Source organism: Chaetodon trifascialis, chromosome 18 (assembly GCF_039877785.1).
Source record: "Chaetodon trifascialis isolate fChaTrf1 chromosome 18, fChaTrf1.hap1, whole genome shotgun sequence".
NCBI classification, from domain to species: Eukaryota; Metazoa; Chordata; class Actinopteri; order Chaetodontiformes; family Chaetodontidae; genus Chaetodon; species Chaetodon trifascialis.
In genome coordinates this window covers 14,289,304-14,301,853 of record NC_092073.1, presented here as the reverse complement: position 1 = coordinate 14,301,853, position 12,550 = coordinate 14,289,304, and the positions used below count along the sequence as shown (strand labels likewise).

General features: G+C 45.4%; 1 protein-coding gene across 1 annotated transcript in view; it reads right to left on the bottom strand.

Annotated features, from left to right (window-relative positions):
• The window catches only part of slco5a1 (solute carrier organic anion transporter family member 5A1), a 38,710-nt gene that overhangs the window by 15,655 nt on the left and 10,505 nt on the right, over positions 1 to 12,550 (bottom strand). Inside the window, exons 3-4 of the mRNA XM_070985660.1 lie at positions 1,593 to 1,725; positions 1,273 to 1,490 (exon numbers count right to left, since the gene is read on the bottom strand). Of these exons, the coding sequence (XP_070841761.1) occupies positions 1,273 to 1,490; positions 1,593 to 1,725 (351 nt within the window). The remainder of the gene's footprint in view (positions 1 to 1,272; positions 1,491 to 1,592; positions 1,726 to 12,550) is intronic.

Sequence of the window (12,550 nt, the reverse complement as noted above, 5' to 3'; positions counted from 1 at the left end):
TGATAGAAGGACAAATACTTGGCAGTGACAGTGTGAATGACTCCTGCACGGAGGCCTTAAAGGACCAATTTGAGCCTTGACATGCGATTTTATCAAGCTGTAATCACCTTATGACATATGATTGATACATATACTACAGTATGCGGCTGCAGTTATTCATCTATACTACCTAAAATTCCATGAAATGCAAAATCTGACATGTTGAGAATTGCTTGCAAACACTCCGGAATCAGAAGTGCATCCCACTGACGTGCATTACTGAAAATACTCAGCATTTTTCAGCCTCTGTTGGTGATCTGAAGGGCGAGAAAATGCTGAATTTGTGCTATAGACAAACACAAGCCTCAACAGAAGGACACACACAGCATCAAAATACATTACAGATCCAAACATTAGAGTGCCTGACTCTGCAGAATCAGACACAGTTTGCACAACAGCTCAAAACGTCCTGCTGGGACAAGTAAAGCAGCAGGAGAGCTAACGCTGGGCTGAGGAGGCTATAAGGCATTCATGCTTACAATGTGTGTTATCTGCTCTCTGAGGCGAAATCCTGTCTGGACCGCTCTGCAGAATGCACATGAGCATGAATCAATGAGAATGCACCCATTTAAATGCAAGTTAAGGGTTCACTTCATTGTTATTCTGCATGAACTAAAGAATGCGAACGCGCACGCTACAGTTTTGCTCTGCTGCCGAGTCTGTCGACTGCTGTGTGTGGAAACGTGACTGAGGTCCCCTGAGAGCTCATTTACGAGAGAGAGAGACTGGCTGAGAGAGGAAGAATTAAACAAGAAGAAACTGGGAAACACCAGAGCAGAATTCAGCTTTAACCAGGGGGCTCTCCCAGGAAAACACAGGAGATATGTGGCTCAGAGAAGACACGACAAGCGAAGTACAACGTCAAAATGTCCTTCACTTGAACTCAAGATGGCTAAAATAAACCTGAAATCTTGTCTGTCTTTAAGCCTTGTTCACTATTAATTTAGTGAAGTAAATAGAACCCAGTGTCCACTAAAACTGCCCATGATGACAGTGAATCACCAGCTTCATTGGTCAACTGTGTGGACAACCTCCTCCATCAGAAATCAATAACATCTTTACAGGAGATCTCAATGGAGCTCCCACTATTAGATAAGATGACTAATGACTAATCCTGGCCATTGATTAGATTATAGGCCATTTGTACATCAATAGCTCACCGTTCCCTTCATGTAAGATACACCAAGGAGTCCAGAGGTGGAAAAAGGAAGGCTGATATTATCTGTTCCTCACCTTTAATGTCCTTCCCAAAGCCCATGGAGGAGGAGACGTTCTGGCCTTTGCTGCTGGACTTTTCCTTCATCACGTCGTCGTCACTGGACACGTCGCCGGGCGAGCCGATCTTTTTCTTCTTCCTCTTTTTGTGGCGTGGAGGCAGCTTTTTGGGGAAGGCAAACATTGGAAAGATGACCAAGAGCATGGCTGCGGCGCACAAGAGGAAGCCGCTCCACCTGAAAGGAAGAAACAGCAGATGGGTTGTTAAAGGCAACAGATCATGCAGCAAACACACATATGCGCTCGGGGCAGTCATACAGATGCATATGCATATTTACCAGTTGCCAACAAAGCGGGGGTCGCTCTGGTCGATGTTGACTACAGTTTTGGGGTCGACGTAGAAGCCGATGAGGACGCCTCCAAGGAGGTAGCCAGCTGCAGGCCCCAGGGCTCCCATCACATACATGATGGCTAGAAGAAACAAAGACAGAGCCAATCAGAAACACCAACAACTCTTTAAACTGGTTTCCTAACTGGAACGACTTTGATGAGACTGAACTCTCACTATTAAAACAGGAAGTGCACTTTGTTTCCAGGCCTACGAGTGTTTCCACTTTCTTCATTGATGACCCGCTGTTAACTGTGAGCGTTTAAATCAGACCTGGGAGCTGTTCATTACCCCTGATGCATTGTCCACCGTATCCTGAACACCTGTCCTGAAATCAGTGGGAACTCGCCACCAGCCCTGAGGTCATTTCTCACAGCTTTTGAAGCGTCCCTAACAGCCGACCTGAGAGCTCCTGAGGTCTCGAGCTGACCTGAGGGTACGCCTGCAGCTCTCCAACGCCAGCAAGCCTCAGAGCGAGCGGGGGCGAAACATTAACCCTCTGGGGCGCTCAGACCGTAACTGAGGTGAACCAATCACACTCCATCACTTTGCCGCAGGAAGGAAAAAACTCATTAAACTTAGATAACCTTAGTTGGACAAGTGGAAAAACCTCCTGCGGATGTGCAGCAGAGACGTGCGTAAAAGCCATTTACCAGCTGTAATCAGGGGGCAAAACTTTCTATAATTACACCTGGAACACTGCTGCTGGTGTGAGAGGGTGTGTGCGTGTGTGTGTGTGTGTGTGTGTGTGTGTGTGTGTGTCTGAACGGAGGGATTAGCTTTTTTATGACGGCTGTGTGTTTCCGAATGTGCATTAAAATGACAAAATTCTCACCCACAAGCAGACGCCAAGCGAAATGCTCCTGTTCCTCTATTTGTGCCTCTCAAACGCCAATTTAAGAATCCGGTTTAGGTGGAACGATAAGCAGCAGAAGCAATTTTTAAAAATGTCACAAAAGCTCAAAACTGCAAGTAACGCGTGTGTGTTCGTGCACACGTGTCCATTTTTAGGAGCAGGTGTGGTGTGTGTGCAGAGCAACACTCAAATGTCTAATCTCTCCCCTGAGACCAGAGGAACACCTCCTCTCTGCCAGATTACATAACAAATGCACGTGCACACACACACACACACAAAGACACACACCCCTCTCCTCCATCACACAAAGTTTTGTTTTTGTCAGAATGGAAGCTCAGAAGCCATATCATCCCAGTCTGTTTCCCCAAATGTTTCATCTGCCCCGCCAACATTCGCATACAGCGTTCCTACATCCCAAGAGGCTCGCATCTTTCACCGCTCTCACATGTTCATCCCAACACTTTGAGCACTTTTGGCCATCATCTCCAGGCTGGACGCGGCTAACAGAGCAAAAATTTGCATGTTAACTCCTGCAGTGTGGTTCCAACAGTGTGTCCCAAAGCCCAAATGCTTATCTAGACTTAATTAAATCATGGCTTCCTTAAACAAAAACTATTGGGGAAAAGAGAAAGACAGGAAAACGCCACTTACAGAACAAAACGCCCTCCAACAAATCCTCTTATCAGCCTAAAGCAGACACACACATACACGCACACACAGATGCTTACACATATGAAAACAAAATGCAAGGCAACAATGGTCAGGTCCTTTGGCTCCAAAGACGCTGGTGATTTAATGCCAGTGTCTGCAAACAGACACTATGTGCATGTGAGAGAGAAAAGGTAGCAGTCATTCACAGCGTATACGTTTTAAAATATATATATAAAACACGTGTAAGTGCGCTGCGTGAGGCCTCAAGGTCTGTGGCAATTTCATTCCTATAAATCTATATGAGCAGGCATGAATCACTGCTCTAAACACCGAAAGCTTGCATCTGTCCCTCTTTCGCTTCTCCTGCCTCTTTTTCTCTTTCCCGCTCGCATATCATATTTCATCTTTTTTGCTCCTTTCACCGTGCAATTTCTCATATCCTGCTGGCTGGAGAGTCAATTCACTGCGGCAGTCAAACCGTTACACAATGTAACTGGATAAATTACCGCACGGAGACAATAAACAATTAATTATAGTTGGCAAGGACAGCAAGAGGTCTTATCTTATCATCTCCATCCTGAAATTAAAAATGTCTCACAAAAGACAGTGAATCAAGCTTTTCTGGTACAGCAAAATAACACCAATTTATAAAGTACAGAACATAGTCCGCAATAATAAAGGCTTGTTATAATGCTGCCGAGACCTTAGGGACTGAGTGCACATCATTTTGTAGATTGCAGATTCAAATCTCTTGCCTCTTGACTGAACTTCAGACCAGCCCGATTGTACAAAATGAAATGTAAATTTGGACAATCTGAAGGCAATCCTGTAGCTTTGAGCTGTTAATAATGGATTTGCTTTAAACAAAACAGGATTTAAAGCCTGAATAAGACTAAACGACAAGTAAAGATGGATATTTCTGCAGTGGAGTGGGGCATAAAGAAAAGTCCATCGATTATTTATTGGCATCACCTCACCTTGCAGACTGCTGACCCTTCCTGTGCCCCAAATATAACACACCATCACTGAAACACACTCTGGCTTGAGCCAGACACAAGGGTGCACCCAGCCGTTCACTGGTCAGGCAAAGGGTTGAGCACTAAGTATGGTCTCTGGTTGCCCTCCAGTCTCCATCCTCCCAGCTCTCGGGCACCCTGGCAGGGGCAGCCATATTTCATCCCCCTTGGGTGATTGTGTGAGCGCTTGCCCTGCCACTCCATCCATCACTTTAACAGTGTTCTGCACGATTGGAGGACAGAGGGGGTCATAAACCGTGCCTGACTCGTTGCCCTAACCCTGCCTGCTTGGCACTGAGCCGGGGTATTTGGGGATGAAGGGATTGGAGGGCTGCGGCTGGGCTGAAGGGCAGCCAGGGCAGAGTGCCTCTGGCACAGCAGCAGCACTCCATCACACACAAACACACATGCTGCACTGGCATACACCAGTGGAGTGCAGGGGGTGCATGCCAATGCAGAATGCACTGGTGCACCACAGGCTCACTTTACTCAATACGATTACGCAATAGACCTTTACCAGCAGCACGTGAAGGACAATGCATTATAGGCCTCATATTGCTTTCTACACGTGTGGAGGTAATGGATTAGGAGCTCTCAATTGCAGCGATTGGCTTTCCACTCTTGAGTTATACAGCGTCAGCATTTCAACCATCTACGTGACCGTCCGGCCTGACTTTCAATATGTTGTGGTAATTTCGCGCTGACTTTGTTATATGCATTAGACATGCATGAACAGATAGAAATTGAGGATGAAGTCACAGAGCATGGAAGTTAACATATTACAGGCAGAATCAAGCATCAGCAACATGATATTAATGAGGTTTGAGAATGTGTTTATCGCACAGGCCTGCAGAAAGCAAACACACACGTGAGCAATGTAAAGAACTCCTCAAGCAGCAAAAAACATCATGACTAACGTCAGCCAAGGTCAGACTCTCCCTGCATCTTAAATATGCACATGAACATGCATGCACATGGACACGTGGCAGAGGAGGTGCATCAGGACTAAGAGTGAAGGTTAGAGAGCTTTATAGTGCACCATTGACCCCACTTTAGTGTTTCAGCTCCAGTGTTTGAGATGGATGGACACGGTGGTACAACAATCCGGAAAGAGAAAGGCAATATAGTGGGATACAGAAGGAAATAAAAACAGATAACTTCAGTGCGGCAGGGAGAGAAAGCAGAGACACAGACAAAAGGTGAGGAATGAAGAAACAAGAGTAGCATCTGAGAGCGGGAGCGAGAGTGATGGAACATAAAGAAACAGAGGAGAGGAGCTGGGCTGCAGTCTGTGGTGACTGATCCTGCTGTGTAACAGAGTGATAAAGCTTGCTCAGCAACATCCCCTCACATCTAACCTTCAGGGACCAGCGTTGCTCTGTTGTCTCCACTCTGCCTCCCCCACACTGTGTAAGAGCTGTGCTCCTCCCGACCCTCTGCATTCATGAGCGGCACTGACTCATTCACAGCTCGTAGAATGAATGAGGGTGAAGCAGGAAGAGGAGAATGGCAGCAAAGAGCAGGAGAGGTGTGAATTAGAAGCATGATTGCAAGATGGTAAAAGCCCAGGTGGCTGCCGATGCCTTTGAATTGGTGAAATTATCGCTGGCGAACTCCAGCGTTGCATCTTAAGGTGTTTCTGTTCTGGCCCACCCTCTGCAGCCACACAGGGCTGCAACTGATCGCTTTATATTTACGATTAATTCCAGAAAATAGTGAAAGACTTCAAAATTCAGTTCAAGATGGAGGAGAAATGGTGCTTCCTGGTTCAATAAATGACTTCAATCATTGGTCAATATTGTTGAATACATCTTCATTTGCTGGACTTCCTGTTTAAATGACTATTTGCATCCTTGACAGCACATTTTTAAATGTCGGACAGCTCAACTTGCAACCTGCCTTCCCTGAAAGATTGCAGCTTCTGCAAGAAATGCAAAGAATTCTGGGATATACGGCACCCAGCTGCTTCCACGGTTTCCTTGGCTGTGAATGGAATTTCAGGCATAACAATAAAATGGTGTCTGCAGTGTTCCCCCCTCCCCTCCCCCACTCAGCCTCTCCTGACCTTCTGTTCTCCTCACCCCTCACCCTTGAGACACAGCCAGAGCGGCGGTGAAGGAAGGAGGAGAGCGCTCCGTGGACCTGATGAGGAAGCACGTTGCACCCGATGAAGCAGCTCTCCGGTGGCCAAACTCATTACCACAGATTAATGATTTGATTTAATTACGTGGACAAAATAAGAGGACGGGACTTGGACTGCCTTGTCAAAACGCCGCAGGGTTAAAAGGTTGAGGCTACAATTCACAGAACGGAAGAACGATCTGTGGTTTATATCGCATGAAACTGACTGCAATGTGTGTTGATGTTTACATGCAGGCCATGTGCAGTAAGTCTCACTTGTTTCTCTCTCCTGCAATAAAGGCTGCTGAGGTATGAGCCTCCCTCTGTAATCTGTCCCCGCTCTCTGGCTGGAAACTGAATTATGTAGCGCTCCACCTGGCTATTAGCCTACAAAGCTCAGCCTCCAAAACAAGACCAGGAATGGATGGCAGGCAGCAGAAACTCAGCAGCCTTGGATTTGTATTCAGCGCGTAACGCCGGAGCTGTCTAATCTCTGAAGGATGCAATCACATCGTCTTCTCCACATTACTCAAGAGCCGTGTCATGTTGATTTATGGAGCATTATGCGTCGCACATTACCTATTCACTCTGACCTGAGACACCTGCTGCATGACACGAAACAAAACTAAATGAGCTACTCTGCTTTTTTTAATAACATCTACTTGATGACAGCCCGCACCTCAGAATTCTGATATGCTGCACAGTTCAGTCCAGCTCAGTGACGCTCTTTGGAAAGTGGAGCTGCAGGTGAAAGCTGTATGATAGATGATCAATGCAGCTGCTGCTGCTGCTGGGAGAGGGAACGAAAAGAGAGGGACAGCACTATGTATCCCTGTGCTATGGGGATCAATTCAGTCATGTGACCTTCCCCCAGCCGAGAGACAAGAGGAGGAAAAAGACAATGAAAAAGGGGAACGACGGCATTGTCATGGCGACTTGCTGACATAGCAGTGTCTTCTTACAAGTCCTACCCTTACAGTTGTACCCAGAGGGCATGCACGGGGACTGTGGCCTCTCTCTCACACACACACACACACACACACACACACACACACACACACACACACACACACACACACACACACACACACACACACACACACACACACACACACACACACACACACACACACACACACACACACACACACACACACACACACACACAGAGTAACGGCAGTGGGACAAACTGCATTAGCATACATGAGTTATGTAGACGAGACACACACACACAAACAGAACGCAATGCTATATATCAAACGGCGTGTTTTCTCTAAGCCCATCTGCTGTGGAAAGCAAACAGAGCGGTGATCCTCTCTTTAATGTTGCATCATGTTCTGAACCCGCGGGGAGATGGTGTTGGGTTTTTCCAACAACAAATTTCGATTGAAACAGAAAATGAAGACTTAGTTTGAAGCAGGTCGTATTCATTACTCTACTGTACTGTATTGCATTTCAATAAGAAAACTGAAATGACTTTTTGGAACGGAAGCTGTGACACACAGGATTAATGAGTTCCAGTGATCTGATGTTTCTCGCATAAACAGGCAGAACACTGACCGGCCTGCTGTGTGTGTGTGTGTGTGTGTGTGTGTGTGTAGAAGTGTGTGTGGATTAATATTGTGTAGAGGCCTGGCGTCATTTGCATGTGACTTAATGAAGGTAAACACAGCGGATGGCCGTGCATAATGGAACGGAGCATCTCAAATCAGAAGCTGCAGATGCATCAACATATCCGTCCTGCTGCCTTCAGGTGCTGGCAGGGAATTAATGAACTCAGTGAGAAGCTTTTTATGCAGTCCAAAGCAGATGTGAACAACAGATACTGTAAGCCTTCTGCTGCCCCTGTCCCAACTTGTCTGAAATGTGTTGCTGGCATCAGATTCAGAATAAGCACTTCAAAAATCAATGAAGTCACTGAGGTAAAACATTAAATATACTGTCTTTGTACTGTTTTTAATTGAATAAATGTCAAAAAGGATTAGCAAATGAGGCCATTCTGTTTTATTTATGTTTTACAAAGTGCCCCGACTTCTTTGGGATCCGAGTCGCAATCGCTCATAGCCTTGGAAGAGGAGCCGTCTTTGCATGACTGTGCATGTTCCTGCATTAAGCGTCAGGTGAATAATGGAAAATAAGGTCTATATGTGCTTCTGTGGCACTGCTTCCTATAGAATAAGAAAACTCAAGGAGGGAATAAGATGGAAATCAGGAGAGAGGATGTGAGGGTTCATCAACAGAACAAGAGGGCAGGGAGAGTTAAAGCAGAGGTACAGGTGGAGGTGGAGGTAAAGAATGTGATCCATCAAGTCAGAGAGATAAACCACGTACACTAATTCTCTCTAAGTCAGATATTCAGGCGTGAGCAGAGAAACACATACATGCAGGCATTATAGTGGCCTGCTGGAATGAGAGGAGTGATTAGATGGGTGGGATTGGTAATGTGGAATTATAATCCAGATCCTGCCAGTGCCTTCCAGTCAGCCACCCTCACACAAGCTCACAAACAAGTAAATCTGAATACCACTTAAGTACGTACTGTACAAAAATAGACACAGACTCATGAAAACCAGACAAAAACGGCAGCTGCGCAGCTCCAATAGGATACAATCAGGTCGAGAAGCCATTTTCCGCCATGTGTTAAGCGGGCAGATAGTCGCTGTGATAATAACGTGCAGATTTATGTTTGCAGTGGCGATACCAGTCTGTCTGGGCACCCAAACAGAGTGAGCCTCAGCAGGTCCGTAAATATGCCACTGCACATTTGTGCATCCAATTAGCAGCAAACAGCATGAATGTGACACTGCAAAAAACTAAATATTTTTCTATTCTGGAAAAACCTGGTCCCTTTAACTGTAATATGGTTTGGCTTGGTTTGGTTGGTTGCTCCTTTAATGCTGCTAAATGAAGCTGGACATAAAAATTTTCGAGCATTTACTTCACTGTTGGACAACCAGCTTCATTGAAAGTAACATCATTTAGGTTTTAACAGCTGAAAATCCACTCTACTCACATGTATGTGGCACTGTGTAACATTTAATAGCACTAGCAGTCAATGGATCTACACACACTGGTGGCATCCCGCAGGCAGAGCAGTGGGTGGTAAAAGGCTAAGATCAGTATGAAGTTCAGCTCACGCCTTGTAGAATATTTTAATGGATCAAGCTCAGAAAAGAACTTTGATCGTGGGGTGCAGTCAGTGCAGGCTGGTACAGACCGAGTCAGGACTTTATCAGCCAGACGTGATTTCTTGGAACCACACAAAAATCAACATCAAAGCCCGTCTCACTTGGAAATCAACTTCCAAAGCCACCCATCAGGCTTTTGTACCATTTCACCTCCAGGCATTACTGTTATAAGCCCCTTAAGCAAAGACATGACTGGTCACAAGGGGCGCGAAGAACCTGATCAGCATCTTAGATCTGCCTCTCCAATCCCTTCCCCCAGATACGGTATTTTTCTCTACAGCAAACTCTGACCCTGTGACCTTGTCTTTGATCCAGATGCAGGTCATGTGGTGGTTTGGCGCATGATTGACGGTGCAGAGGTCAGACACAGTAAGGGCAGATGAAGATCCAGTTCATAAATCCACCTTGCTTTCCCCACCGGAGTGCTTTTTGACAGTGTAAGAAACAGTGTCCTCTTCTGCTCCTCACTGCAGGATAGTAATGCCTAAATCTTTGTCACAGTGCAGGAAAAGCCCAAACAATACCCTGTAATAAAATTTTCATGCAAGCTGTTATACTTTCCTTGCAGGGGTCCCTCAAGCTCACTTTGCTCAAATCAAATATTTAGAAAATGAGAGTAAAGTGAATCTCTATTTCTAGCTGCGCTCCAGCTGCAGGAGTGAGGCTATGGCACAGGCTTCAGGACATCCGGGCATAATTCAGTCCAGAAAGAAGGAAAATGATGCAGCAGTGACCTCCATCACCTTAGTTTCTAGCATGCAAGGCTTTCCTGATGGACCCACATCTTTTGCAATGCAACTTTTGCGAGCCTCAGAGGGGTCACGGGTCTTGACTCTGACACCAAACGACCATTTTCTGCTGATTCTGATGCTGGCCTAAGGCTTCTGGACTTGCAAAGACAGCAAAAGAGCACAAATCTGCTTGTGACGATGTCCACCAGAATACAGTTAAGGGGCTGGGGGAGTTCTGCTGAACGCAAAGAAATGTAAATGGTTAAGTCGCAAAAATGAACGAGGAGAATGGTGACGGCAGGAGAACCCAGCCGGCGATGCACATCGGGCCGGTCCTCAGCTGCTCACGCTTCTGTGCTGCACTGAAACATGTGAGAGGGCCTCTAAATCCATCACTGTCAGAAAATCTGTCTGTTTGGGACAAAAGGTTTCAAGTCTTTGAAGAGTTTGGGGAACAAATCAAATCAGATTTGATAGGGTGAGGTTCCGTTTTTAAAACTTTGGTGGTTTATGTTGAATGAAACACTGTTTTTGTTGGATTTTGTGTTCCACTTGTTCTTTTTGTATATTTTTTGTACATATTTTAATATATGTCTACACACTTAGACTGTATGGCGCATAGGCTTTTGGGATGGACATTAAAATTGAAACCTTTTTGCCCAACGACACAGCTGCTGTAAACTGAAGGCACTCCTCTCTGATTGATGTGGTTGTAAACTCAACTGAGGCTCGTTTATTGTTGAAAGTCTATTGTAAGGCAAACCTGATAAAGCCTGTGGCAAGCAGCCCTGTGCGCAGCTGCACTTGTTATTTCATAAACACGAACCACTGAAGACTGTTGATACGAGTGAGTGATGATTCACTTTTGATGTTACCGTCATATTAAATTCTGTTTTCAGCAGCAGTCACAAAAGGTATTTTCTGTGAGTGCCGAGCACAAAGCAATCCAACTTTGTTGTCAGTCAAGAGTTTGGTGGAAAGGAAAGGATTTCTCACCATCTATGCCAGCCAGCGTTATAAAGCGTTATTTATTAGATAGTTGGAAACCTATTTCACTCTCTCTTCTTCACAATCTCCCGTTGAGACAAGCCAATCAAACCAACACACTTCTCTCTAACTGGTTTAGTGATGGGATGTCATTCAGAGGCACAGCCTAAGAGAAATGTGATAATTCCTTTGTGCCTCCTCTCTTTCATATTACTTCACTTCCGAAGATTTCTCGGATGTCTTTCACACGCTGCCACATAGGGCGAATCCTTTTGCTCTCCACTTAATTGTCCAATCCATCATCTTCTGTGGATTCTCCTCTAAATTCATCTTTCTTGGCGACCTTTACTCCCCTTCCTTTTACATCCTCGATTCCCGAAAAGGTGGGATGCTGCGTAAAACATAAATAAAAACAGAACTGTTTGTGATCAAGAAATATTAGCAAATTATCACATTTAGATTTTTTTTTTTTTTTTGCACAGCATCCCAACTTTAATTTGAGGACCTGCACAAGTTTTAGTTCATCCTGGACTGTTTATAGACTGGTTAACTGAACAGTCTTAAGCAGAAAGCTCCTCTTCAGACAAGTTCAGGTCTGTATGTTCCTACAAAACGTGATGCACATGCTTCTCTTCTCTTCTCTCTTCAACAACCTGCTATTGTAGATTAGGGTTAGTCTTCAAATATGTGAGATGAGTGATACTATTATGGTTTATAAAGGCTTTTCTAGGTGAGGATTGACCACACTGTAATTTTACAGCTTTGTCAAACAGAGTCATTGTGGGGAGGAAGACTGGGCATTCACCTCCATTAACTGACATATGCAGTTATTATGCCTATAACTCTGATGGAAACTATACACCATCCAGCCAACCTGAGGAAACCCTTACATTACCCCCTTTCACTTCTTCTTTCTAAAACACACACACACACACACACTAGTGGAGTGCTCCCAAATGCAGCGTCAAACACACCAAACCTGTCCACTCTGCGTCTTTGTCTGCATAGATAATGCTCCGGCATTTGAGAGGGTGGCAGATAATCTTTGAGCTGATGAACAGCCATGAAGGGGGCATCTGGGCCGGGGGTATAACCACATTATAGTAGCGAGTACGAGGGGCTTAGGTGTAAGTTTGCCACAAGCTTTCAGCAGCAGCTTTTCAGCCCCTCTCACTGACAGACGTGGCACAGCGAATCTAAGAGCTGTACCCTCCCTCGTCTCCAACTGGCCAAAGAATTTGGCCGATTCATCAGTTTCTCCTCCCCCTTTCCAATTTCTGCACCGGCTACTCCTCAAGAGGAAAGTAAACAAGAAAGAATGCTTTGCAAATCTGCAGATCTCGCTCAAACAACAGGGA